General features: G+C 40.3%; 2 protein-coding genes across 3 annotated transcripts; both read left to right on the top strand.

Annotated features, from left to right (window-relative positions):
• The first annotated feature begins 256 nt into the window (after nucleotides 1–256).
• aipl1 (aryl hydrocarbon receptor interacting protein-like 1) lies at nucleotides 257–6528 on the top strand. 2 transcript variants are annotated; one of them, XM_061073126.1, is made up of 7 exons: nucleotides 257–340; nucleotides 1521–1644; nucleotides 3121–3300; nucleotides 4999–5187; nucleotides 5262–5438; nucleotides 5552–5693; nucleotides 6150–6528. In XM_061073126.1, the coding sequence occupies exons 2-7, from the start codon at nucleotides 1540–1542 to the stop codon at nucleotides 6347–6349; spliced, it is 993 nt and encodes a 330-aa protein (XP_060929109.1). In that variant the 5' UTR covers nucleotides 257–340; nucleotides 1521–1539; the 3' UTR covers nucleotides 6350–6528. The 2 variants fall into 2 exon arrangements, with proteins under 2 accessions (XP_060929109.1, XP_060929108.1); XM_061073125.1 differs by lacking the exon at nucleotides 257–340 and having other exon boundaries at nucleotides 1298–1644.
• Nucleotides 6529–9760: 3232 nt separating this feature from the next.
• Nucleotides 9761–22705, top strand: trarg1a (trafficking regulator of GLUT4 (SLC2A4) 1a). Its single transcript, XM_061073483.1, has 3 exons — nucleotides 9761–10216; nucleotides 21972–22098; nucleotides 22695–22705. Exons 1-3 carry the CDS (start codon nucleotides 9761–9763, stop codon nucleotides 22703–22705), a joined length of 594 nt encoding a protein of 197 aa, XP_060929466.1.
• Nucleotides 22706–26801: the final 4096 nt, after the last annotated feature.

Below are 26801 nucleotides of genomic sequence, written 5' to 3'. Positions count from 1 at the left end.
TAGGATTATTTTATATTCAGTTTCTGCAAATAGTTCCTTTTTCCCTAAATTTTACACACTGGATCTTTAAATGTCACAGAGGGGATTTACTTGTCCAAATTAGACACTGTCAGGACAAGGCCCAATATGAAGAGCTCCTGCTGCTCTACCAATCTCATCCACATGAGGGTGCTAAAGCTGCTCTTTACCTTGGAGAGCTGCCAAGTGCATACGAAACTGTTACCCAATCCTGTTTGTCACATAAGTGTGAAAAAAGGCAACCATTACAGAGATTGTTGCAGCACTTTCCGAGGATTTATTTGAACAGGGATAAGACAGCAGCCGTATCCGATATTTCTTGGTGAGACACCTTCTCCTTCATGTTGCTCCACACAGGAAACACAGGCTGTAAAGTTATGCAATTGTGAGCAGTGCCAAGGTGCAGTTATACGGTTCTTCTATTTGTGCAATTATAACGGAGTAAGGCATTAACAATGTTCGAGAATAATTGCCCGCTCAAACTGCTTGCAGACTTTGTTAGCACACACACTACAGGAGCTTTGGATTAGTCACACATATGCAAACACAGCTACACACATGCCCATGCACACACGCACACATGACCCAGATGGGAGACAGATGTTTCATAGACAAGGTCAAGGAGTCCACACTGTAATTGTTTGCTCCATTTCTCAGTATTCTCTGCATTGTTCAGATCACCACATCCACGTAAATCCAGGAAATTTCCTCCTGAATGGAAACCATGTCCTTCTGTCACAGGCCTGTATTTTCTCTTCTCTTTGTTATATGAGGAGACACAAACACACACACACACACACACACACACACACACACACACAGACACACACACACACACACACAGACACACACACACACACACACACACACACACACACACACACACACACACACACACACACACACACACACACACACACACAACACTGCAGTTCTCTGCTCATGTAAAGCACATGTTGCTGTAATAATTCTGACTCCCTGCAGAACTCTTAACTCTACCACTAATGTAATATTATCAGTTTTACATTTGTTGTTTTTATGTGCAATATTAATTACGTGCAATAGCAAATTTATTTGTCTCATTTATTGGTTGTTTGTTCATTGGTTTGGTCTTTTGTCAGATTTCAAACTTTTATTTTCATAAATTGTAAATAAACTGTCTTTAAGAAGAAGCTCCTCTAATTTTGTTCTGCTTTCTCTTGTACAATAGCCATGATTCATGGCTATTGTAATCTAATATCTAATAGATCTAATAGAATAGAAAGCCTTCATGGCCCATGAAGGCTTTCTATTCTATTAGATTCGATCTGTATCTCCTCCTTTCTGGATGTTTCTGATGATTCAGAGAAAGTGCTGATGATGACTGACTAATGCCAGAAGGAGTTTCTAATCTCATTATCCCAAACCCAAACTAATCCGCCATGGACAACACCTCCAGCTCATACAGACACATGTTGCATGATACATGCCAGATATACTGTGTGTGTGCATGATAACATCAGGTGAGCCATTCCAATAAAGATGTCGGATATGCAGGATACGCTGCTGCTGGGATCAGAGGGAATCAAGAAAACAATCCTGCATGGAGGCACCGGAGACATTCCTAAGTTCATCACAGGGGCAAAGGTACTGTTGGCCTTTAACACTTTATTTGCCCTTTACATTAATCTATGGCTACGCACCAGATATATATGCACTTTCATTTAGGCTTTAGTCATCCAGTATAAACTAGGCTGTGTGGGCCTATAACTATTTTACTATAAGTATCAAATCCAATTAAATCACATTTCAGATAAATAGCAAGTATGAGGGATCTTGTTCTGGACAAATGAAACGAGATGAATTCAGAAAAAACTACCAAAGCTTGTTTCTATGCTTTAAATCTAATTAGAGCTACGAATGAAATCTAACATATGCATTTGATTATCATGCACATATGACTGTGTGTGCAGACAAAGCAGAACAGTGTTATCCGGAGCATAGTGAAACGATTACAAGGCGTGAAGATATGAGAGGATGTCCAGACAGAGGCTTGACGTTACAGAACACTGAGAGTTTTCTGCAGCCTGGGATTTAAACATGACTTTTCTAACAAAGGATCAGATCATCTGTTTGCACATTAAGAACAAGCACTGTGTGCAGTGTCTCCCTGAGGATGTTTCTTCATATGCCCGAGCTCCATAACAAGACCCATTGTTATTGGCCTGTTGAAGAGTATGACCGTAATATATTCACACCAGGTCCAGAGGGCTGTTGCTCAGTATGGAAGGTTTCATTACCTGTGATTTATGCATTGGTAATTATCTTGACTTGTGCCAGTTTCCAGCAGTCGTAGGATGCAGCAGCAGGATGAGTGAGGGGAGGCACGTTTATGTTTTTACAATTCTCATCGGCAGCCAGCAGAGGTTGATAGAGGATGTATATCACCCGAAGCCTCTTTAAGGAGCAAAGTATTTACAGAACTTTAACCAACATGGTTTGAATCAGCTACGTCATGTGAGAATTAGTCAAACATAAAGAATGCTAATGTGTGGAATGGAAGAAATTACATCCAAGTCTTTGTAAGATTAACTGTTTTGACAAGCTGTATAAAACCATTCTTCAATTTGATGAAGAGGTTTTTTGAGTGTTCAGTATAGGTCATACATCTTGCCCGCTCCATGTTAGTGAATGGGACATGGACCAAACTAAAAAGTAATTTAAGGTAGTTCTCATCACCCTGTATATTCAAGTGTATATTTTCTGGTAAGTTTGGTTTGTATTTAGTCATTGGATGTTGTAAAAACAGGCTGAAACTTCATGATTGACAGCTGAGACTGACTCATTAATAATCAAGCGTGTGTATCGTCGGTTCCTGGCTGCTGGAGGACCAATCACCTGATCTTTACGGCGGAGACTCTGGCTCCAAATGGACAAGATGTCTGTGTCATATCTATATTTAGGAGAGAATTCACATAGAGGGGGGCTGAATCTTGGATTTAGGGGCCATAAATAAAGTGAAGCAGAGAACAGAAGATGTGTAATGCTGCAACCAGAACAAAGAATTTTACCTGTGACTGATAGAGTGTCAGCTGCCAGTTAATTTGGTTCTTTTTCCTCCAGGTGACGTTTCATTTCCGCACCCAGCTGTGCGATGATGAACGCACAGTGATAGACGACAGCAAAGTGGTCGGGACGCCCATGGAGATTGTGATCGGCAACATGTTCAAACTGGACATATGGGAGACTCTGTTGGCCTCCATGAGGATCGGTGAGGTGGCGGATTTCTGGTGTGACATCAGTGTGAGTGTTTTTATGTGAGACCTTGTCTTGTGTTCGATTTTAAATCACAGTGGATTATATCTTTTACAGTCTGAGACGTGTGACTGCGCATGTTAGACATCACGCTGCAGATGTGGAGGTCACAGTCTCTGATTTCAATAACAAGCAACAAGTCAACACGATAACACGTATTTTATGTGCCACAATTATACACATACAGCTGAGACATAAAGCACCAGCATATTTTTCCAACCCTTCTTAGATAGCTCCCATGGTCATAAAAATAGAAAATCAATATGGAGGCGGGTAAAAGGAGAGAAAGTATCCCTATACATAATATTTCCTAGGCGAACCTTCTCCTTCTGCTCAATTTCAATCTGTTAGAGTGAGGAGGTGAATAAAATATTTGCTTGCGGTGGCAAGCAAATCCACAGCATGACTTTGTGTGGAGTTCAACCCCGGTGAACTTTGACCCTTCGGCTGCAAAGAGTATGACAGATGATCACAACTTGACAACTTAAAACAACTCAAAACTGGATCAACAGGCTACACCAAGCAGAAACACTTACATAATTATAATAACAATTATATATTTGAATATTAACGAACAATCCAAATCCGGTTACAGTTTGAATTCCCTGCAAAATTCTGTGTGAGAATCTTTTGTTTGTTTCTGTGGAACCTCCCCCTGTTATAAAAGCTCACACAGATATTTGGCACATAAACATGTACGCACCAACACAATATTTGTGATGCAAACATACCTCCTGTGTGTGTGTGTGTGTGTGTGTGTGTTGTGTGTGTGTGTGTGTGTGTGTGTGTGTGTGTGTGTGTGTGTCAGAGACAGATGGATTGAGGCATATTGTTATTAAACTGCAGCTGCCTCACTTTCCTCTAATCGGCTCTGATTCCTGCTGAATCAGCACTCCGCTGACTCCCCTCCACTCTGATTAGATGTGATTGAGGCTTAGCATTTCATCACTCTCACCCTGAGCAACATGGCCGCTCGACACTCACTCTACTGTAAACCCTCTGTAGTGTCACTGCCGCCCAGTGGAGGGTTAACTTAACATGTGGAACGGAGGAAACAGACCGCAGATGATGTGAAACAGCTCATAATGAATATTTGATTTGATCAGTTTAATGTAAGATACATAATATTTCTCATGAATGGAACATAAGTGTAGGTAAAGGAATTGGGGTCTGTGCATGACTTATTTTCAGGATTTAAAAGTATCAGAATAAAACAAATCCCCTTATGAAACCAATTCACAAAAATTCCCTAAATCCAATTTTTATTTTGTATTTGCACCAAATTCCTTGAGTATTTAAAAATATAAAAAATCGATCCATCTCACAATATTAATAAAGTGAAAAAAAATGTCAAGTCTAACCCATAAAACATCCTTCCACCAAGTTTCATGGTAATCGACCAAATAATTTGATTGTTATCTTTCTAACTTTCACACAGACAGACCAAGAAAACACAGATTAAAGAAGTCATAACATAATAATAAACATTTAAATCTGAAAAAAAGTTTTTATAGTGCTAAGCTGCCTTTAAAGTAAGAAATTAAAAAACGCATCAGTTAAAATGATGGCAGGGTTGGTCTTTGAAGTTCACGGTGATTCCTTCAGGAGACCACTTATTAGTAGTCAGATCATTATTATTCACTGATTTCATTCATAATTTTGACTTGTGTTAACCATCTTCTCCAGCACACTGGCGTTTACCCACTTGTCTCCAAAAGTATGCGACGCATTGCTGAAGGCAAAGACCCTGTGGACTGGCACATCCACACGTGTGGCATGGCTAACATGTTCGCCTACCACACCCTTGGCTACGACGACCTGGATGAGCTCATGAAGGAACCCAAACCCCTCTACTTTGTCCTCGAGCTGCTCATGGTGAGAAAAGACAGGGCACAACCACGCAGGTTTGAACGAGGATGTAATATGTAACTTGTGGAATCATTTTGCAGGTACAGCAGCCCAGTGAGTACAACAGGGAGTCGTGGGCTCTGAGCGATGAGGAGCGGCTGAAGATCGTTCCTGTGCTGCACGGCCAAGGGAACAAGCTCTTCAAACAAGGACGCTACCAAGACGCGACGCAAAAATACAAGGAGGCCATCATCTGCATCAAAAATGTTCAGACTAAGGTCATTACATCAAATAAGATGCTGTTAAATAGAACATGTTTTGCTTCTATAAAACATTTGTTTTGAAAACCAAACCAAACTATAATTAGATATGCACTATGTTCGCCATTCAGAAAAAATCATGGGAGGTCCCCTGGATGAAACTGGAGAAAATGGCCAACACCTTGACCCTGAACTACTGCCAATGTTTGCACCGTATGGAGGAGTACTACGAGGTCATCGAGCACACCAGTGACATCATCAATCAGCACCCAGGTTAGGGTGACGTGTGCTGAAGGAGTAACAGTGGCGTTTTTTAAATCAGAAAATCTTTAGAAAGCAGAAAAAGTACATAATGACATTCCAGTTGGTTGATTTACAAGTGTGCTGTGTAAGTCTTACTACAGCCTCTCAGTTTATCCAGGCTTTAACAAGCTGGCTATGTTTTTTTACAGTGTCTGTGCATATGTGAGTTTTTATTGTGGCTGTACATTTTCTGTACGTCTCATGTGTCTATAAAACTCTGAGCGCTTAAAAGTAGTTCAGCCTGTTTTGCAACACTATCATGCACAGCCTATACGTCTACATGCTCATATCTTAGATGCTCATCATAAATGGTTGTTTATATTAGTAATTTGTTGCACATACTTCCTCATCTTGCCCAGATTCTGCAGATGTCCCTCACATGAACGGCTCCTGTCACATGTATATGTTTCCCTACTTGTCCTCCAGGCGTAATGAAGGCCTTCTACCTACGAGGGAAAGCCCACATGGAGGTGTGGAACGAGGCAGAGGCCCGGCAGGACTTCAGCAGGGTGCTGGACCTGGACCCTCGCATGAAGAAGGCTGTGAAGAAGGAACTGGCTGTGCTCAATATGCGCATGGAAGAGAAGAACCAGGAGGACAGGGAAACATACAAGGGCATGTTCTGACCAGGACAGACTGCGACTATAAGGCTGGACTATCAGTGACGTGATGTGACAAAGACGGAGTGAAATTGTTGAATTAAAAAACTATGTAATTTATGATATTTAACAATTATTATTGTTTAATAATGATAAAATATTACATTGATGCTGGTTCAATAAATCAGGATGTTGTATGAACATCACTCTTTAGACCCATCTTTCTTTTTTTACCAAACCATGATTGAGACGACATTTAAGTTAAACTCGCCGATAAATATTATTATCTTTGAAAAGTTCTTCAGCAATATGTCATAAATGCTACTATTATCAATGCATTACATGATTTGCCTGAAAAATAATTATGACAATTTTTAAATAGTGTTTACGAATAGTAAGTAATAATATCTTTGTTTATTTTTATTGTCAAGAGCTAGATAGGAAATCCATAAATCTCTCATTAAACATGCAGTGGGAGCCAGTTTAGTTTATGTTATCTTAGTTTAGCCTAGTTTAGCTTCACCTAGGTTAGCTTAGATTATCTTTGTTTACTTTATCTTATCTTATCTTACAGCTAGCTTGGCACTGTCCAAGAGAGAGAAAGACCTACTAGCACAGGTAAAGGTCTTCACATAACACAATCTATCTCTTTTGTTTAATCCAGGTGAACAGGGTTATGTATTATTTTTCGACTGGTTTAAACAAAAACGATTTCAAACAAAGTTATTCATTACTGATAGATGGTTTGCATTTTGTTGTGTCAGTCTTCTTATCAAACTTAGTCTTAGGGGAACAGCAAATATGTTTCCTAAAATGTAGAACTTTTCCTTTAATGCTTGTGTTTTGATCTGGATTACTCATTTGAAATGATTGAAGAAACTCACCCAACCATTCATCTGTCTGTCCCAGAGTACTGTCAGCCTCTGGCCTCTGTTAAAGACCTGAAGTGCTGGCTATGTTCTTTTTAAAGAGTACTCCTAGAAAATCAACTGAAAACCAAATCACGTCTCAAAGTCTTGTAAGCACATTAGCCTCCCACAAGGTGGAGCTGTGACCACATCCTCAGGGTTAGCCTGAACCCTCCTGGAGAAATTGTCCTGAGCTGCATTCATATCTTCAGGAGGAGTCTGGGGGCTTGTAAAAATAATGATGTGGCTGCTACTTGCTCTTCATCTCCCTCCTGTCTCTCCTTTGTGCAAACGTTTACCGCAGAGTCTTTATAACAAAGTGGTGTGAGAAAAGAAAGGAAACAGGCCTAATGGAAATGAGGAGTTCTGGCTCCTACAAGTTTCTTTAGAACCACAGATACACTAGAAAAAACTCATTTGAATGTTCTTAGATTGATAGTGTTGCAACACACTGAGCTCAGTTTCATTCACGGAATCACCGTCTGCACCACTGTCCCCCCCCATCACCACCAAAGGTCACAGTGCAGTGCAGCAGCCACTCTGAGAAATGAGGCGGACGCTAATGCACCAGTCTAATGACGAGGGAAATCAATAGGAGAGGATGAGAGTAAAGAAAAAAATATCATGATTAAACATTCAACTTAGCATTCAACCCATTAGAACCACATTTGTTGCACGTCTGATAGCCCGGTCTGAGAAGGGGAGATAAAGACACTGCAAACGATGAACTTTTTTTTGAAAATTTAATTTTATATGGATATAATTTTATTCACAGATGGAAAAATTAATTTTGTGAATCTGCACAACAGAATTTTCTCAGTGACATTTATTAACATGACAGAGACAGAGTTGATTTGATTCAGGGATGCCTGGCCGAGCCTTGTCCCGAAAAACAACAACACGGAGGCTACAGTAAATTCTGCATAGCAGCACAATCTGCTGCAGGCTTCCCTCCATAAACTATCGGTGCTGATGCTGAGGCGAGGGGGAGAGAAGGAATGGTGGAGCAGGAGGAGGAGGAGGAGGAGGGAACGCTATCTAGAGATGCGTCAAGTTAGTTAAAGAATGCAGGAAGTGTGACGGCTGTGGATTCAACAAAATAAGATACAAATGATACAGAGGAAGGATATAAAGATATGTATATTTAAAATGTTTGGCAGGGATAACCTTAACCTTTATGCAACGAAAAGGTGGAGTTTAGATTTACTATGACAATGCCATAATAACAAAAGCATTTTAATAAGTGTCTCTAAGTTTCCTTTTGTTTTTCTAAAGTTGCTTGTTTTTACATTACTCTGTATTTACTGTTGGATTGAGTTATTTCAATTCTAACTTTTATACATGTAGCTCTTAGTCTTTTGAAATGGAGTCCTTCCTGTTTCAGAGAATAACTGATAACTCCATTTGGCAAATGATTTTGCTCAGAGAAACTTATATAGTTTTCCCATTCACAAAGCTTACACTGGGACATATCTGGTGCTCAAGACAGGACGGACTGAACGGTGGACAGAAGGAGTTTGAAGCAGCTCCTCAACGGTTAACAGCCATCCTGCTCAATACCATGAGCAACAGTAAAGGACTCTACAGTAAGTGCAGAAGTTGTGTGCTGGCCATCCAAGATACAATATGTGACAAGATTGCTTGACAAAGAATATTTGGTAATTACACATACGTTGCACTATAGCCTAAAATATGTGTTACCATAGCACATAAGTAATAATATTCCGATAAAAACTAAAAACTGAGCAGTTCAGAAATAGATTTTAAAAATCTAGCGTTAACAAAAGCCTTTACAAGCTGGAAGGACAATAATTAAGCACATTCCTAGACAGTCCCCTTAAATTCAATCAAGCTGCACCAAATTACATGAACTTGATCATATTTTGTTTTGGTAGAATATATTACAAAGTATTGGCTAATTATTGCTCATTTACAGGATATTTAAAAGCACCTTGTTGTCAAATGAGGCTTTTATTTTTTGCTTCAAACACCGGAAGTGCTGTTTTCACATGTGATGACTTGCCCGGTCCCAAGTTGAGTCCGGTCACTGAGCTGCTGCATCGTGAAGGCAGAAGAGGAGAGAGGCTCAGGACAATCTGCTGAGAGAGACCAGACATCATCATCCCTTCTTCCTTTAAACATTAAGAAAGAACGAGTGGGGAACTTCCCAGAGGAGATTGGTGACAGTGCATGACGGTGGGAGACAGGACCTGTTCCTCTGACTGATTGGATGAGAGAAGAAGAGGTTATCACTCATCTGATGCTGTGCAGGAATGATGTGAAGGAAAGAATGATCACCTCTGATTTCATTCTTTTACATCCAGAGTCAGTACACACGCAGCTTTTACAGCACATCACTGAAGTCTAATTTCATTTATCTGCTGCTGATCACTTTTTAATCCAGTTTACATTCATCTGAAGTCTATTATGGAAAGAAGGTGTCTCCTGACTTGTGATCAGTTTTAAAGTTAAAAACAACAAACAACAACATAGATTCCCTGGTGTAATTTGCTAAAAGCGAGAGTTGAACATGGCCATCAACACGGACACAGACTTCCAGAAGTCCAGCCTGGGTGAAGGAGGAGGAGGAGGAGTAGGAGGAGGAGGAGGAGGAAGAGGAGGAGGAGGAAGAGGTGGCGCACAGTTGGCAGACTCTCTGGAGACGGAGAAGCTGCTGGCGGTGACAACCGAGCCCGGAGGCAACGGCGTAAAGATGTCCACCTCCTTCACTGTCAACGTGGGCGGAGACAAGGGCCTGGAGGCCGACCAGAACGGCCACGGAGTCGGGGGGAGGTCGGGCTCCGTGGGGCAGCTGACCGCCGCCGCCCCGCTCTCCCCGTCCAAGGCCAGCCTGAGCCGCTCCTCCACCGGGAACGCCACCGTGCAGGAGACCCCGAAGCCCAAGGATTACCTGTTCCTGGTCATCTTCTCCTGCTTCTGCCCCGTGTGGCCCGTCAGCATCGTGGCTCTGGTCTACTCCATCATGGTGAGCATCACTGAAGTTTGAATTGTCTGTGTGGGTCAGCAGAACTACCAGGAAAATGAATGTATTAGTCTGACCCTGGAGGAAAAACTAGGCTGGATCAGCAGAGAGATAAGATGGATGAGTAAACACTGTATGTTTTGTCAATGAGATATAAAGACCAGATGCAGATGAACAGCAACAGCTCACATCTGGAGTCTGAGGAGTGTAAACCACGTATCTAAATATCTGCAGAAGCAAGTTGTTAAATAGGAAATAAGAGTAAAAATGTTTTTATTTTGAACGTTTTTTATTCAAATTTGTCCTGTCAAACTTCCTAAACTTTGTAAACATGGACATTCATGTATTATCCTTCATAAGCATTAACAAAGAATTTACAATAGGTTTGATATTAACATGTTCTGGTCCCGAAATGTCAGTTTTGTAACTCTTATGAAGGAATAAGGCAAGAAACCTCCCAAAACCACATATCCTATGACTGCTATGTAATCTCTTTTATTAATAATATATTATCTTCATATAATTCTAACATTTAAGAGAATGTGAATATTGTTCTCAACTGAGCAATTGAATCTGTGCCAGGATGGTCATCGCAGCCACAGGAATATTTATCCCGAACATAGAAAGATCTCATGTATACTTTTTAGATGGATCAATCATTATTTAAATAAAAAAACTCTTAAGAAGAAATTCCTAAATAAAGGGGGGAAAAAATTCTGTGAAGTGTCAATCCCAAGTCAACAGAGCTCAGAGTGATACTCCACACATTTCTGCATTTACCAGGACAGCATCCGAACAATCTGATTGACAGAGATAAAGATAAAAGCAGCAAATCATTGTACACAAGAAGGTGGAAACAGAAAATATTTTGTTTTGACGTTGGATGAATTACAATCATTGATTAATAAATTATCAAAATAGCCACTGATTCATTTTCTTTATATAACTCAACAGTTAACCTTTCCTTTTTATTGTATATGTTTAATTTGAATAATTTGAAAAGATACCAGTTTCTGCAACTGCATTAATGATTCTGGCTGCATTTATCTTAACACTTATAGAGGGAAAATGTTTGTAAATGCTGTTATCAAGCAACTACATCAAAACCACGGTGGCCCTCAGATATAGTTATAAATAGAAAAGTTATTTCAGTTATTTTGACTTGTCTTGTGTCTTATTCAAATGCTATTATCCCCAAATTCCTCCAAATGTTGCTTCCATTTCTATACCAGTATAAGTGCAGGACATGGCTCCATGATCCCTGATAAAGTCATGAATATTGTTTGCCAGTATGTAGCTTACTGCACACACACACTCACACACACACACACACAAACACACACACACACACAGACACACACGCACGCACACACGCACGCACACACACACACACACACACACTTCAGTATGTCCTCATTTTTCACGTTGCTTGGAGTTTAAGTGAACTCAGGTCTGCTGCTGACAGGTGATTCATTCTCTGACTGAAAGTTTCTCGATGCTCAAAACACTGATAAATGATGCAGCCGAGACAGAGCACACAGACACTGTTCCTCAGAACTCTGCTGCTGTCTACTGCTCTCCACTTAGGGCATGTTCTTTAAGGGACAAAATCATGTTATTCTACAAGATTACATCCAGCCTAACTGTGGATAATGATGACTCTTCACAAAGATCCATGTTCAGGCTGCTCTGGGTCGTTGAAACTGAAAGCCGACACTGTCCCGTTGCCACTCTGCAGTTGTGAGAGGTACGCAGTAAAAATGGTCGCCTGGAGAGCAGGGGAACATGTCACTTTTATGTGTCTGACAATTCCTCACAGCACTGCTGAATATATTTATGATTTATTTTTCGCCAGCGTTCCTCAAAGCGCAAAACATATTAACGCACAGTGGTGTTCTGCCCTGCACGCTCAGTTTAAACCGTTCTGCATTTTGTCCTCAAATTACACTGGTGCAAGCTGATATAATAAAACATCCTGTAAGAAGAAGCTCCTACAGAAGCTGGCATGATTTATCACAGCCTGTTAGAGATGTACATTTGTCGTTGTGCCCTCCTCCTGCAGATTGAAAGTCCTCCATATTCAATTAAGGTTTTAATGGGGTATGATCTGCAAATGCAACTGGCTCACATGTTCGGAAAAATCTCCGGGATAATTAACATTCTCATTACATGTCAGAGCATGTTTTTCTCCACTGCTTGCAGGTAAAAAATCCTGCGTGTATGAATTTGTAAATTAACCTCCAGTTAAATAAGATATCTTTAATACTAGTGTTCGTCTGGTAATGAAACTGTACATCAGAGACAAGGTTACTGATCAGTACTTAACATAATTAATGTGGACATGCACAAATCTCCTTGAATGGAGTCGTGCTTCTTTCCAGTTCACATATTTGATGAACATGATATAATTGTATTGTCATTTGGAGACATTCATTTTGGTGTATTAAGAATCTCCTCAACATTTCTTCCATGGTTGTGATTCTTTTTCAAATCTGTGCAATAAAGCAAAGTCAGTTTTCACCTAAAAATATAAATTACATAAAAATGAGGTGTATATATATTAATATATATTTATATATATATATCTTATATAAGATATCTTATATAAAAATAACTATATATATTTATAACTAAATATATATTCAGTTGCCACCATCCCAACAGTTAAGTGTAAGTGCTTGTTAATACTGTTATATAACAGAGGGATTCAGAGATGAAATGAGTGTTTACATTAGGAAATAATGTTTGGAAATTGGAGAGAATCAAAAAACCAAATGAAACAAACCTTTTTAGAACAAAATACAATAAAAGGCTGTGAGCTGAACATTCAAGTGTAAAATTACTTTTTTGCTTATAGATCAATAATTTCTGCAACAACCAAAACAAAATCCAGCATTGTGTCTTGTAATAATGTGCCTGCGCCTCTATATGTAGCCGAGCAGAGGGGTTGCAACAGGGTAGGCAAAGCTATCATGATCGGTTTTCTACAGGACACTGCAACAACACCATGGGTGGAAACCCCTAGCGGATCCCATGCCTCTATCTTCTGCCAGAAGCTTTGTAATTTTAGAGGTTTGATTGAGGGTGGGTGTTCATTTGGTTTGAAGTTGGGCCCCCCAGGTCCCTTAAAACATGTCTATAGCCAGGAAACAACAGCAGAGAATCAGCTGGTGCAGATAAATAAGGCTAAATAAGTCTTAAAGATCCACCTTTAGAAACTCTGTTGAGTCAGGATTTTACTGTGACTCCAGTTGGCTTTTTGACAAAGACATGTGTGTTCTACTTGTAACACTGTGTGGCAGCCGTATACAGAGAAACAAGGCAGAGGCAATGCAGTGAAACCATTAGTTCTGTAATATCACTCCTGTGGGTGCTACACACCAGAGGGGATATCATGCGGTGTCCACAAGACAGCCTGTACCTCACAGAGCCATCACTGTGACATTCCCCAGTCAGCCACTTGGTAATGGTGCAGCAATCTCCACCATGTGTGTGAGTGTGTGAGAGCGAGAGAGAGAGAAAGACAGAGAGAGAGAGAGGCTTTGACAGAGGGCATAAGAAAGAGGAGTGAAGGAGGGAGAAACTGGAGCTGGCCACTAACTCAATAAATGGCGAGAGAAGTCAATTTAGTTTCTCTGCAGAGGGCAGATTGCAGCAGTTAGGCAGCTCTGTGGCAGCGCTCGACATCCTCCCTCTCATGTATGGAAATGGGATATGGGCCCTTGCAAAAAAGATCAAAACATCTTTGGCTACAAGGGCAGATGAGTGTGAGAGAGACAGAAAAAGGCCATAAAGTAGTTCCTCTCACTGGATTAGAAAGGACTTGAATCGGATACCGCAGTGATGCCGGATAAGTGTGAGTCAGTCAGAGCAGGAAAATCCGAGGTTTACACCCGCTGTGGACAAGTTAATCAAAAGTAATGTGGTTGATACCGCACGATGCAGCCCCGGAATGCAAGATCACTGCTAAGTGCTAATAATCTCCATGCCCATGTGAAATGGATACTTCAGCAAAGTCGAACAGAGAAAAGGGAAACTGTTTGTCTTCTGTGAAAATTGTGGTAATGTGCTGAAGTCAGAGGAAACACTCAAGACTCAAGGAGACTGAAAACAGAAAGGGAAAATGTTTTTTATCATAAACAGTTGTTTGATATGAAATGGTTCAGTAGTATATGTAGTATGCTGGTTGTGGCTATATCATTGATAAGTGTATTTAATATGCATCCACCTCAGTTTTACTTATCTAAGTGTTTGCAGAAAATGTTCCCTCCATTAAAAATTCTGCCCACACGACCTTAATTTTACAAATGTCTAGATGACAATAGAAAAACAAATACAAACTCAAGCAGGCATGCCGGGCCAGGAGGTGGCGATAAAGTCTACATCAACGATTCAGCAAATCACAAAAACGAACAATGTAATATCGGGCGAGGCCTATGAATGCTGGTAATGCTAAATTTAGCTGCAAACTTGTAATTAGACATATCAGGGCGAACCAAACATAGAGAAACTGGTATATAGTCAACCTCATTGTTGATGCTTCTGGTGCATGTTCATTACACAAAGCAACAGTGGGCAAACGCGACATCTTTGAAATATGGTCATCCTTGTGCCTTTTTTAAAGAAAAAGCTGTATACTTTTCCGACACTATGGCTGACAATATTGTATCCCCTCAGCCAGGGTTTGTGATGTCACAAATTTAGGAAAGCAATCTTGTCCACTTTGTGGGCGGGGCTTAGTAGCACAAAAAGACAAGTGACAAACACGGAGATGTATCTCCCAACTCTATTGATTCCCTTTAGTTCAACAGAGCCTTTCGGGCTGTTTTGGACAATTGTTTTGTTTTTTGGACCTCATCTCCACTTTCATTATTCCAGTAGCAGCATGAAGCTAATATGAGCAACAGAAGCTGTGATAAATAGCCCACACACTACCTGCCCAGCAATAGACAGACAAAGTTACCACCAAGCATTTAGCAGCTCAAGAGGCTGATATGTTTGTGATAAGTGGTGAATATTGGTATCGATCAGATGTACAGGACATGTTTGACATTACAACTTGTATTGAGGAGATAATAGTGGCCCAAAAAATCTGTTAATGTTAATGCAGAATAAGTTGCTTACACCTAACTTCAAACTGACATAAATAACACGTGTTTCTATGTTGTGGTGACATCCTTATCATTATGCTGTTCACCTGCAAAATCTGCATTTCAGAAATGCAACATACTCAAAAATATAACTAACTTGATGAGTCATCACTGCCGGAAACAAACAAAGAAAGGAAATGTTAGAATGGTAACTGATGTAATGTATTGTGTAGTGTATAATACATAATGGTAATGTACAGCCTCTGTTGAAGCCTCATTAAGCCTCATAAAAAAGGTCTTCGAAGCATCTTTCCCTACTAGCACACGGTGCACTGCTGCTAACAACAGGAGGCGCCAAAAGTTACATCCATCATCCTTCACCACCCCCGCCACCACTTCCAACAGCAGGACCACTGAAAGAAGCCAACTTCCAGCTGGCTGCTGCCACAGATCCCTAACAGATGCTGTGGTGGGGAAGGCTTGCGGCTGGCAAACGCTTAGACGGTGCAGTCAATTATGGGGATTGGAGAGGCCGGGGTAATAGGTTTTTACTGCCCATACCGGCCTATCCCAGTAATGGGAAGGCCTAAACTGCAGGAGCGTTATTGCACGCTCGGCAGATTTGCCTGTGAAATATGGACTTGCAGGGCTGCACTAGATAGATGACAGTGTATTTGTGTGTGTGTGTGTGTGTGTGTGTGTGTGTGTGTGTGTGTGTGTGTGTGTGTGTGTGTGTGTGTGTGTGTGAGTGAATGCGTGTGTGTGCGTAGGTAAATGACTTCTTATTTGCAATCTAATACTCGCAGACATAGTGGGGGAGCTTCATACGGCTGTGGCCAATTATATGAAGCCTATCACAGTCCTCCAGCCAAACTGCTCAAAATTAAAACAGAAAACAGAATTATTTATTTAAACTCATATTAAATGAGCGGAACTAATGATTATATAATTCAATTGTAGATCAAACTGAATACATGGAAATCTAACATTCTCATGTTGATGACTTGAGGGAACCTATGACGTTAGGGGGAGGGTGCATTCAGCCCTACAGAGGCCTTTTTTGTTATTGTAGCAAAAGAGCTGACAAGTAACTTGAATTTGGATATTTTCTTGTTAATAAAACCCAAAATATTTCTTAAGGCACTCTCACCACATTGCAGTTATTTCTACCACATTCTGGTTTAACCTTAAGAAAACCTGTATGCCCTCATTTCAGTGGGTTTTTCTGTCACTTTGCTTGTGTATTCCTTGCGTATAGGAATACATTTAAAACTCTAGAGTGAAGTAGCGATTTGATCACATAGACCGTAGATAAAGATGAACTTACATGACAGCACCCAAAAGTGAAGCCCAAACATCTTAATCGGCACCTGATGGCTGACTGCAGTTAAGGTCATAATACCTGCCTCCTCAATGTTAGCGGATGGGACATGGCCCAAACTAAAAAGTCACAGTCCAGGTAAAAAAGTTTTTCTTAAAGATGGTTACTGTCATTCTAGGTAGAACTTATCACACATATGTTTGTTCCAGTGTTTTTTTCCCACTTAGTTTGGTTTTAATTAGTTATTAAATGCTATTCAAATGGGGTGAGGCATCATGATTGACAGCTGAGACTCACAATTGGTCCAGCGTGGGTACTGCGAGGACCTTGCTACTGCTGCTGCCTCCCTTATTGCAACTGCATAGACTCTGGTTCCAATTGAGCAAGATGGCAGCCTTCATATCCGGGATATTTAGGTTTCTTTTCTGCATAGTGGGAGGAAGTGGAGATGTATCCTTCATCTCCATATGATTGCCATTTAAATTGGTTCTCATATTTAATGGGACGATCTGAGAGCTGTAGCGCCACCATCATGTCAAAATGATACTTAATGTCTGTAAAACTAATGGCATTCCTTACACCTCAGCTGCACTTTGTTTTTAGTGCTATTTCATAAATGTCACCATACTTCCTGTATCTGATTTGTTTCAGGACAGGGAAACAATGTTATTAAAAATTGTATAGATGTTCCGATTAGTGATAACGTAATTTTGCTATGACTAACAACTTTAATAGCAGCATCCTCTGATAATCTTCTGTGATTTGAGCTGTGAGCTACACTGTAAACCTGACCCTGCATTATCTTAATGAGTCATCAGTGATGAGCTAAACGGAATAATGGCCAGTGTCTTTACAGATTCATGTTTTTGTTTTTCTAACACTTAGTCAGCTAACTTGATCTGTGTTTCCGGTTCACAAACTAACCAAGATATAAATACCATTACAATGTATGAGCCGCACCGGCAGCTAAAATGCATTTTGTAGCTGCAAGAATAAGAGCGGTGCCATCATTGGTCTGACAGATTTGATCAGCTGAGCACTTTGAGTGGTTTGCAATTTTAATGAAGAGTCAAGTGTAACAAGACTTGGGTCTTAGAAGCCCTGCTAGTGGCTCCTAGAGGCGGTGAGGTTTAAATTAACAAAGAAAGTGATATCAATCACTTTTAGAGGGTCAAATAAAATGAAAATGAAAATAGAATAAATGTTATACAGGGAACAACAAATAAAGCATTTGCATTTGATCAAAATGGCGACTTGTCTCACAAACATGCAGTTCCTACACACACAGCTCCTGGTTGCACAGTCCCTCTCTGCCAGGCGGCTGCTGCTGCTGGCTCTCCATTATTAATGACAACAGAGAAAGGGAGCACTTACTAGCCTCCACCTTCCTCTCCTGGAAGCTGTGGAGAGAGAGTAACGTGTGTTTGTGGGAGTGTGTGTGGGTGGGTGGTCTTGTGTGTGTGTGTGTGTGTGTGTGTGTGTGTGTGTGTGTGTGTGTGTGTGTGTGTGTGTGTGTGTGTGTGTGTGTGTGTGTGTGTGTGTGTGTGTGTGTGTGTGTGTGTGTGTGTGTCTGTCTGTCTGTCTGTCTTTAGTTATGGGGGCCAATTGTGGTCCAATACCATCAATGTGAGGACATTTTGGCTGGTTCTCACAAATTCAAAGGGCTGTTAGGTTAAGGGCCTATAGGGACTGCATTATGCCAATAAGTGTCCTCACTACCATGTCGGTGTATGTGTGTGTGTGTGTGTGTGTGTGTGTGTGTGTGTGTATCTGCGTTTGTGTGATACGACAATGAACACTAGACAAGACACTTTGAGGGTAGAATTTCCCATTCAGAAAACAAATATGACTGAGCTGTGAATCAATATAGACATTCATCAGCCAGGGGAAGGGTACCTCCCCCTTCACACAACACGCACACACACACACACAGACACACACATGAAAAAACACCGAACAGTGATGGGTGAACAATATCCCTGTCTTCGTCTTTTTCTTTTATTTACGATTGATCATTGATCTTTTTGTATTTATCATTTTCTCTGAGCGGGCTAAGTACCCTATGTTTTCTGAAAGGGGACGCCGTTGATTTAAGGTGCTGATGTTGCTCTTCTCTGTGATGTGAGGCCAGATCAATAAAAGGCTCCAATGGCACGGTGTTTTCACATTGCAGTCCTGGAAGTATAAGAAGCTGAAGCCTTTCCCTGCGCATGTGTGTGTGTGTTTGAGGGATAAAGCTCTGACACGTGCATTGATTTAGATTTCGTCGTATAACTCACACTGACGTACAAGAGCTGAGGTGAAATACTTCCATTCTATATCGGATTTTTATTCTTAGAATTAGCCATTTAAAGATGGTAAACTGTGGCCATTAAGGGACAACTGCAACAATACTCAGACAGGCTGTGGCATTGAAACAGTGATGGATTGGTTTTAAGGGGCCAAAATTGTGACAAGTAATAATACCCCACACCATCATACCACCCATACCATTGCCCATTAACCTCAAGCTTTGACAAGTTGTTTATTATTTTATTAGTTATGTAATGTAACACACACTACATATTGTCATTTAATATATAGAGTGTTGTGGACTATGTAATGGTTGATTAAGTCAGCTGTGATCAAGTCAGCAATTGTTGTTTCTCAGACTGCCCTCTAGTTGAATAAAACACGTTCAGCACCACAGACAGCTCCTAAAACTTTCATCAGTCTTACAAATTAAAAGATGTCATCAGACCATCACAGAATAGGTTTCAATTTAGAACCCTTATCTCTGTTACGTGTGATTTCTTCATTTTATCTCTCTGCTGTGGCTCTCTGCTTTTCAAATAGTTTTCCCTCTGAGTTTGACCACAGTGTCAAACCCACCCTGCAGGGATGCTGACCCAGTCTGTGGTAGATTGTATTTAGACCCAAGTAGATCTGGGCTGAAACTGAAAGCAGACGGGGTACTTCTTAACCTGCTCTCATTTTTTTTTTTCCAAGATAGTTTCAAGGTTTTTGTTTCCGATAAAAAAAACTCCCCTTGCAGTCCTGTGGCATTCAAATGCTAATTGTTAAGTGGCTTTATAAGTGCCATGCAAACAAAAGCAGCCCCACCACACCTGCCACAAGTCTGCAGTGTTTTCATGCTGCATGATGAACACATGGAGAATCTCCAGCATCCAGTGTTTTTGTGCTTTACCTCAGTGCAACCTGTTATTGTTGTTTGGTGCTGGAAGTTATGCAGCTCTGTTCAGTCAGTAGCTGTTATTCTGCAGTCGTTTAAAAGTTTTTTCTGAAGCTCTGCACATTTTCTGTTGGCCTCTTTTAAACTATCCCACTAATAATATGACGATCCATTGATCATTTTGACCGATATGACACACACAATAAACCCAAAATGCTCTGGTTCCAACAGTTGGTCGAACAAACCATAATATCACCTCCTTAGCATTGAGTTAAGATATTAAAGAAAATCATATGGCAATTATTTTCAATATTGTTTTATTGAAACACTGACTGTCTTTTGACTTGATGTTGTTGGGGTGGACATGCTGTTGAAGACAGGCAGCAACTGCATAAAATAAATGTATACATTACACACATTTCCAGATGCTTTAAAAACAATCAAATAAGTAATTGCTTTATAAAATATGAAATAATATTATGAGGAATAATAATGAGGAAATGTCAGACAGGAGATGTCAGATGTTATGTCCCTGCATGTGTTTCTGGTAGCCTACTTATATCTTTGTGAGGACCATTTTGAGTAGATACCTTATAGCCTGAGGGCATTTTCATTTCATTTTAATTTCATTTGATGTGCAATTGTTGTGATTGCTTGTTTGCAGCAAGCATAGAGTTTTTCCACACAAGAAAAGCTGAAGAGACAATATTTGTATCAGTGATTTGTCACTTTAGAGACTCTCACACATGAAAATATTTACACACATGCATCATGCTGTCTGTATATCTGCAGCCTACATAAAGCATTATACATACAACATTAAGTTGATATACAACCCCTTCACACTGCTGCACCCACCTCCTCCATCCGACTGGTTCTGGATGTCACATTTTTCCATCAATCCCAGTCTGTCAAACTGACATAGACAATTTCTTTCAGCTCGCAGCTGAGAATAAATTATAGTTGGCCTTTTATTCCATGCGACTCTACAGCAAACGATAGATCTGTCAACATCGCCGTACATCTGTCTCCTTCAACTGTTTAAAATGACTCAACTATCGATTAACTGAAAACCACATAATAAATATTTCAACTGCCAAGATGTTTAGTTCCTCTTCACATGTTCACTGGCTGTCACAGAAATATAAAGGTTGTGAGTTGCTGGTTACTTGTCCTGGCTCAGTGGACAGTTGCATTTCATGCTGTTGGTTTTGTGATACATGAACGTCACTACTACGAAAGACAAAAAAGGTGGAAATAACATTTATAACTCATTAATTAGTCATGGTGAAAAATAAATGTATCAACGAAATAAAGTAAATATTTCAAATTTTGTATTCTATTTGTTAATATCTGATAGAGCAGCTTAATTCATTAGGATCTATGAATAAGAGAATATAAGGTTATGCCTGTCAGGTTTTTCTTTCTGACTTTGTTGGAGAAACAGCTGTTTGTGTGAATTGAAGCTCACTTTTGTTGCTCCGAGGCTTATTTCTCCACCTGCAGCTCAATCAGATTTTCTTCGACTGCCAATGATTACAATGATATCATTGTCGGCAAGAACATGAAGGTTAAGACGTCCGTCCTATCCTTAAAATGGTGGGGGGTTAATTAAACAGGCCCAATATTTGAGTTGTCACACAATGTCCACCAAGGAGGTTTTGTTTTCACCCGCTTTGTTGTTTGTTTGTTAAAAATATTACGCAAAAACTATGAGCAGGATTACCACAACACTAGATGTCAGTGGTATATGTCAGTGAAGAAGAACCCATCACGTTTTGGTGCAGATCCACTTTCTTTGACATAGATAGAAATGGGAAATTTCACAACATTTGTATTGATTTCTCAGAGTATAATTCATTTTGATTTGAAAAATCTGGTATATTCAGGGAAGTATTTGCAATTTGGTGCAGGTTTATTGAATTTAAGGAGACTGTTGGGCCTTGGAGGAGGTATGCGCTCTACTGAGTGCCATTCTAGGATTTTTATTTTTCTGGTTTTTCGAATGAACCTAAGGCCTCAAACACCCGTGAAGGAAAAATGTACCCCCTTCATTTAAAAGGGAAAATCACAATCACACTGTTTTTGATGACTTGCAGCATTGTTCATGCCCTGCTTAACATTATGATGGCAATGTGTCTCTCGTTAATACCTGGTGCGTTTGTGTTCCTCCAGTCCAGAAACAGTCTCCAGTCGGGCGACATGGACGGGGCCAAGAGGCTGGGCAAACTGGCTCGTCTGCTCGCTATCGTCTCCATCATCCTGGGCGTGCTCATCGTCGTAGTCTACGTCTCCGTGGCAGGTACGGAAATAAAGACAAACAGGACAAATGTAAACATACAGTGTCATCAGTGATGTCACCTCAACAAACCCATTTTGGAATAATGTCTGAAAATGTCTCATAAATCATATTTGGTGCAGAATCACTAACATCTTATATATGTATACATAAACGTTATGCTCATTATAACTTATGAATATGAAAAAGGGATATCAGTTGGAAATGATGCCCGATGGCGTGTTTCTACACTCACAAACACGCACACACTCACACACACAGGGCTTAAACAACAAGTGATCACCAACAAAGTGTACCTCCTGCATTACGATGACATTGTGATATATGACACTGCAGCAGGAGAATGAGATGTGTGTATTTTTATGTCCAAACTCAGCATATTTCCATGTGTGTGTGTTAGAGTATATGTGTAGACTGATTTAGCACTGCACCAACTGTAGGCTATGGGCTGACTGTGCAGCAGGGGCTGCAACCCCGACGGCTCAGCACCGGACCGTCACCCGTCAAAATATGAGCTTGGAGTGAATTTTACTTGTTTTTTTTTGTCCAACATGAGTCTTTATAACAGCGCCATCTCTCTGCTTGTCTCTTTCTTACAGCGACCCAATGACACGGAGAGTCTGAGGGGGAGAGGAACCCATAACACCGTGAAGCCAAACCACAGAGGCAACAAAAAAATAAATACAATTCATAACATTATGCTACGATATTATTACATCAAGACCAACCTCAGAAAGCAAAACAAAACAGGCGAGAGTAGGTATTGCAGCAAGTATACAAATAAAAAATTAAAAAATCACTCAGAGATGCATGCTTTAGAATCCAGTAACATTTGCTTGACAAAAATAACCTAAAGCCTGATGTTAAAAGGTTCAGGTTAAAAGAGAGAGGCAGAATAAAAGTTTCATTTTTGGAATAATGGACTTCTTGAAATGAAGCAGATGATCCACGTATGAGGGGAGAGTGAGCGAAGACTTTTTCTACGTGCTGGATGGAGCTCCTTCGGAAAACTGATTCTGGGTTTTGGACTGGGTTTGGATTTTGGACAGCTGCATTTATCCTCATATATTCCTTACTGAACCTCTTGCATTCAAAGCATATAAAGCTACAAATATTTGAAATATGGGTATATGAACATATATATATATATATAAATGTAAATTTTATAAAAATGTTTGTATGCCAAGTGGTGCTGGGTTTAAGACTGTCACAACGGCTGCTTTGTTGGTGCTTGGATTATCAGTGGAAACTCAAGGGTTTGATTAAATAAAGGGGAGAGGGAACACGTCTTTTTTTAATTTTAATTAAATTTTTTTAAATTAAATCAAATGAGACCAACTGCATGCCTGAATGTAGATAACCAATCTTCTGCCTTCGTTTGGACTGTTGTTAGTCATCTCCGTCATTAGGAAGGAGTCAGGGAGGCTGACGAGTTTGCACATGGAGGAATGATTTGTGTACATTGTGAGTCCGGCCACTGTAGAATGTGTAATGGAACCTTCTGAACTTCTCCCCGCTGTCTCCAACATTTCCTGAACCTTCCCTCGCTCCGGCAGAGGCAGAAATGCATGCCAAACCTCACGCCATCTTTGAATTCTTTCTTTTTCTGTCTCACCCTGTCATTCTTCACCTTCAAATCAAAGTGGCTGCTTTAGTTGTGTCTCTTTTCCTTCATCTTTCTTAAAGTCTTTTACTACCTTCCCACACACATCGCTCCCAATTCCCATTCTTACATTGTTATACATTGACTGGTACATACCAATGTTTCACTGAATGTGTTTTTCTTCTCTCCTTGTATTTATATGGAAAAATATTTATGCAATATGTACGTACGCATGCTACGGGCCGAACCAGCTCACACATTCATTTTTTGTAAATGAGCGGGTCTGAGTTTGACCAAGTAACAAAAAGCATTTAAAGCACGACAGATCGCCTCTAAACGTCAATTTTATCGGAGACGTCTCTGTGGACACAAAGACTGATAACAGGCTTATGCTGCAAGCACAGGTAATGTCACTGTATAAGATCACTTAGCGTCAGTTAAAGCCACCGCGTTACTTTGTGCATTAATGCTTGTTTTTCTTTCTTACATGTGTAAAATCTAAATCAGGAATCATTTGGACTAAGTCCCTTTAATGTGACGTGATGACCATGTGTTGAGTTCCAGTTGTTCTTCGTTTAAGGGCTCGTACAAGTGACACAAGGGAAACACCAGCTAATTAAGGACAGAGGGGAAATTAAATTTGTCAGACTATGCAGCTAAAGTGATTCTTAATCTAAACATCATCAACGTTAAAGCTGAACAATTCCAAAATGTTAAGTATTAACTCAATATAGCACAATATTTTGTGCAAAATGGGTTTATATTAAATGTCCATTCCAATTCATAGTTGTACATAAACAAATTACATTCTGCACCCAAACATCTGAAAGCAGCAAAATCCAAAGATTCCTCATGTTTACGACAAAACGCAAGAAGAAAACGTCACATTACATTGCTACCAAATGACAACGTATCTGTCATCACTGGAGATCACGCCACGTGAGTGTCAACATTCAAATTCTCCATCTGTGAAACTGGTGGTCAGGAGTCAACTGTCTATAGCCTATAAGCACTGCTCTGTCAGTAAAACAGTTATAACGTACATTTCATTTTGTATATGACTGTGTTTCTTTTGCAGTATAATGTATGTGCCAGTTTCCATCTCTGTAGTGTACATTTTGCATGTCTGGAATAAATGTTACCATGCATGGTCCAAGTGTTGCCTCTTGACAATACTGTTTATGAGGAGTACAGTATATATACAGAAATTAGTTTAGAAGAGTTACAGTACGGTTAGCTGCTCGGCATAAACACAAAAGCACAGTAAGGATTTAAAATTATAGTAATAATAATAAATAATAATTTTACCACATCATTTAACTTAGTTTAACATTTATGGTTTTGATTACTTATTGGTGCTATATAAGTGTTTACTGCACCAGTTTTGATTGGTCGTGCACCAGTGTGACCTGCTGATCCATCCCTTGATCACTACTGCAAAGACTCCAGATGCGCAGGATGGCAGCCTCCATTTTAAGAATACTTTAGCTTAATTTCTGGATAGTGAGAGGAAGTGAAATTTGGTCTCTTGTCCTCATTCCCCATTTAAATACAGGCCATGGTTTTAAACTGGCACTAGAGGTAAACTTGGGGCATCACCACAAAGAGACGGCTTCAGTCGAGTGGATCACGCGTGAACAAAATTTACAATAGTTGTTTAGAACTTTCAGTCTGGACCAAAACGATGGATTTTACTAACATACTCTCAGAGCCATGTGTCTGATGATGAGGCCACTTTTTAAACACCTAAAAAGTTCATACCTTAATAAATGATGTAGACTGTGGATGATAATTAATGATGGTTTAATGACACAAGAGGTCGGTCATCGTCAGTACATTAGTGCAATTTCCTACACTTACCTTACACATATTGAGGAAATGGACACAAAAAGGGCTATAACATGTGATTCTACATTAACACTTGTGGATTTAACTTCTTTTATTAAGACTTAATGAAAGGTACTGATTTTGCTCCACTTTAAGGCTGCAGTCCACTGTTGCAGTGGATTGCACTATAATGTAGAGCTGTTGCTTTTATAATGATCTAAACCGAGGACATAGCTGATACAGCAGGTCCTGATACACGATCGTGCCTCTGAGCAGACACACCGTTCATCATGGCCGCCACAGGAATTCATGGCAGATTTTCTACTTTTCCAGCCCCTCCCTCCACACACTGCAGAGTGCAGTGGACTGATGCAGCTCTGATAACACAACCTAGCTTTGTAAGGAAACCTCAGTACAAACCATTAAAGGTTAAGTCTCGGTCTGGGTTTCCTGTATAAAGAGCATCTTCCAAGTTGTAGACTTAATTGCCAACAAACTGGGCTTCGTTGCTATAGCCGGGTGTTGATTCATGGGCTGGACACTCCGGAGGCTGTATCTGAAGACGAACTGTGTCACAGTCACCCATCTAGAAGGCTTCAACGAGTGGATCCGCCCCAGACCAAACTATCCCATGATTCATTACGCTTTGGTTATGAATTGTTTTTCAATGACGTAATGGTGCTGGCAAACTAGGAGACGTCCGAATGCTTGAGCATCAGGCTTAAAATCAACCGGACAGTTACGATACACGTTAAAAAACAAACAAAACAAGGGGCAATAAAACGTTCACATTGTGTCCAACTGTATTTTTGTTAACATTAAGGGCAGGACACGCTGGTGACATGGATCACGGAAATCCTCTGTAGACCAGACTGTCTCATTTGGGTTTGGCCTTTGCAGTGTAAGCGGCCCACAAAGACCCCCTCTTTCGTGGGCATCATAGAACGTGTCCTTCGAAGGAGGCGGCCCCTGAATTGGGACTTTTATCTGATATTTCTTGGGGAAGTGATGGAGGCTGTCATCAGACATCATCCCTGCTCTTTACTTAAAATAAAACATTGCTTAAAATAGCTGTCTGTTTTTCTTCACAGACACAGAGCACCAGACCGTCTCCTGTCTCAGAATAAAGACTTGACTCTCCGTAACTGTAGCTCGACCTTTCTAAGTGAGTGGACCTGGTGCTTAGTTCTGCTTGGGTGCTGTTCAGTTTGAGCAGCTGAAATATTTAGGAGATGAATGTACCAGCATCTCTGCTGTCTACGAACATGTCTGAACC

Source organism: Limanda limanda, chromosome 6 (assembly GCF_963576545.1).
Source record: "Limanda limanda chromosome 6, fLimLim1.1, whole genome shotgun sequence".
NCBI lineage: Eukaryota > Metazoa > Chordata > Actinopteri > Pleuronectiformes > Pleuronectidae > Limanda > Limanda limanda.
This window is presented reverse-complemented; position numbering and strand designations above follow the sequence as displayed.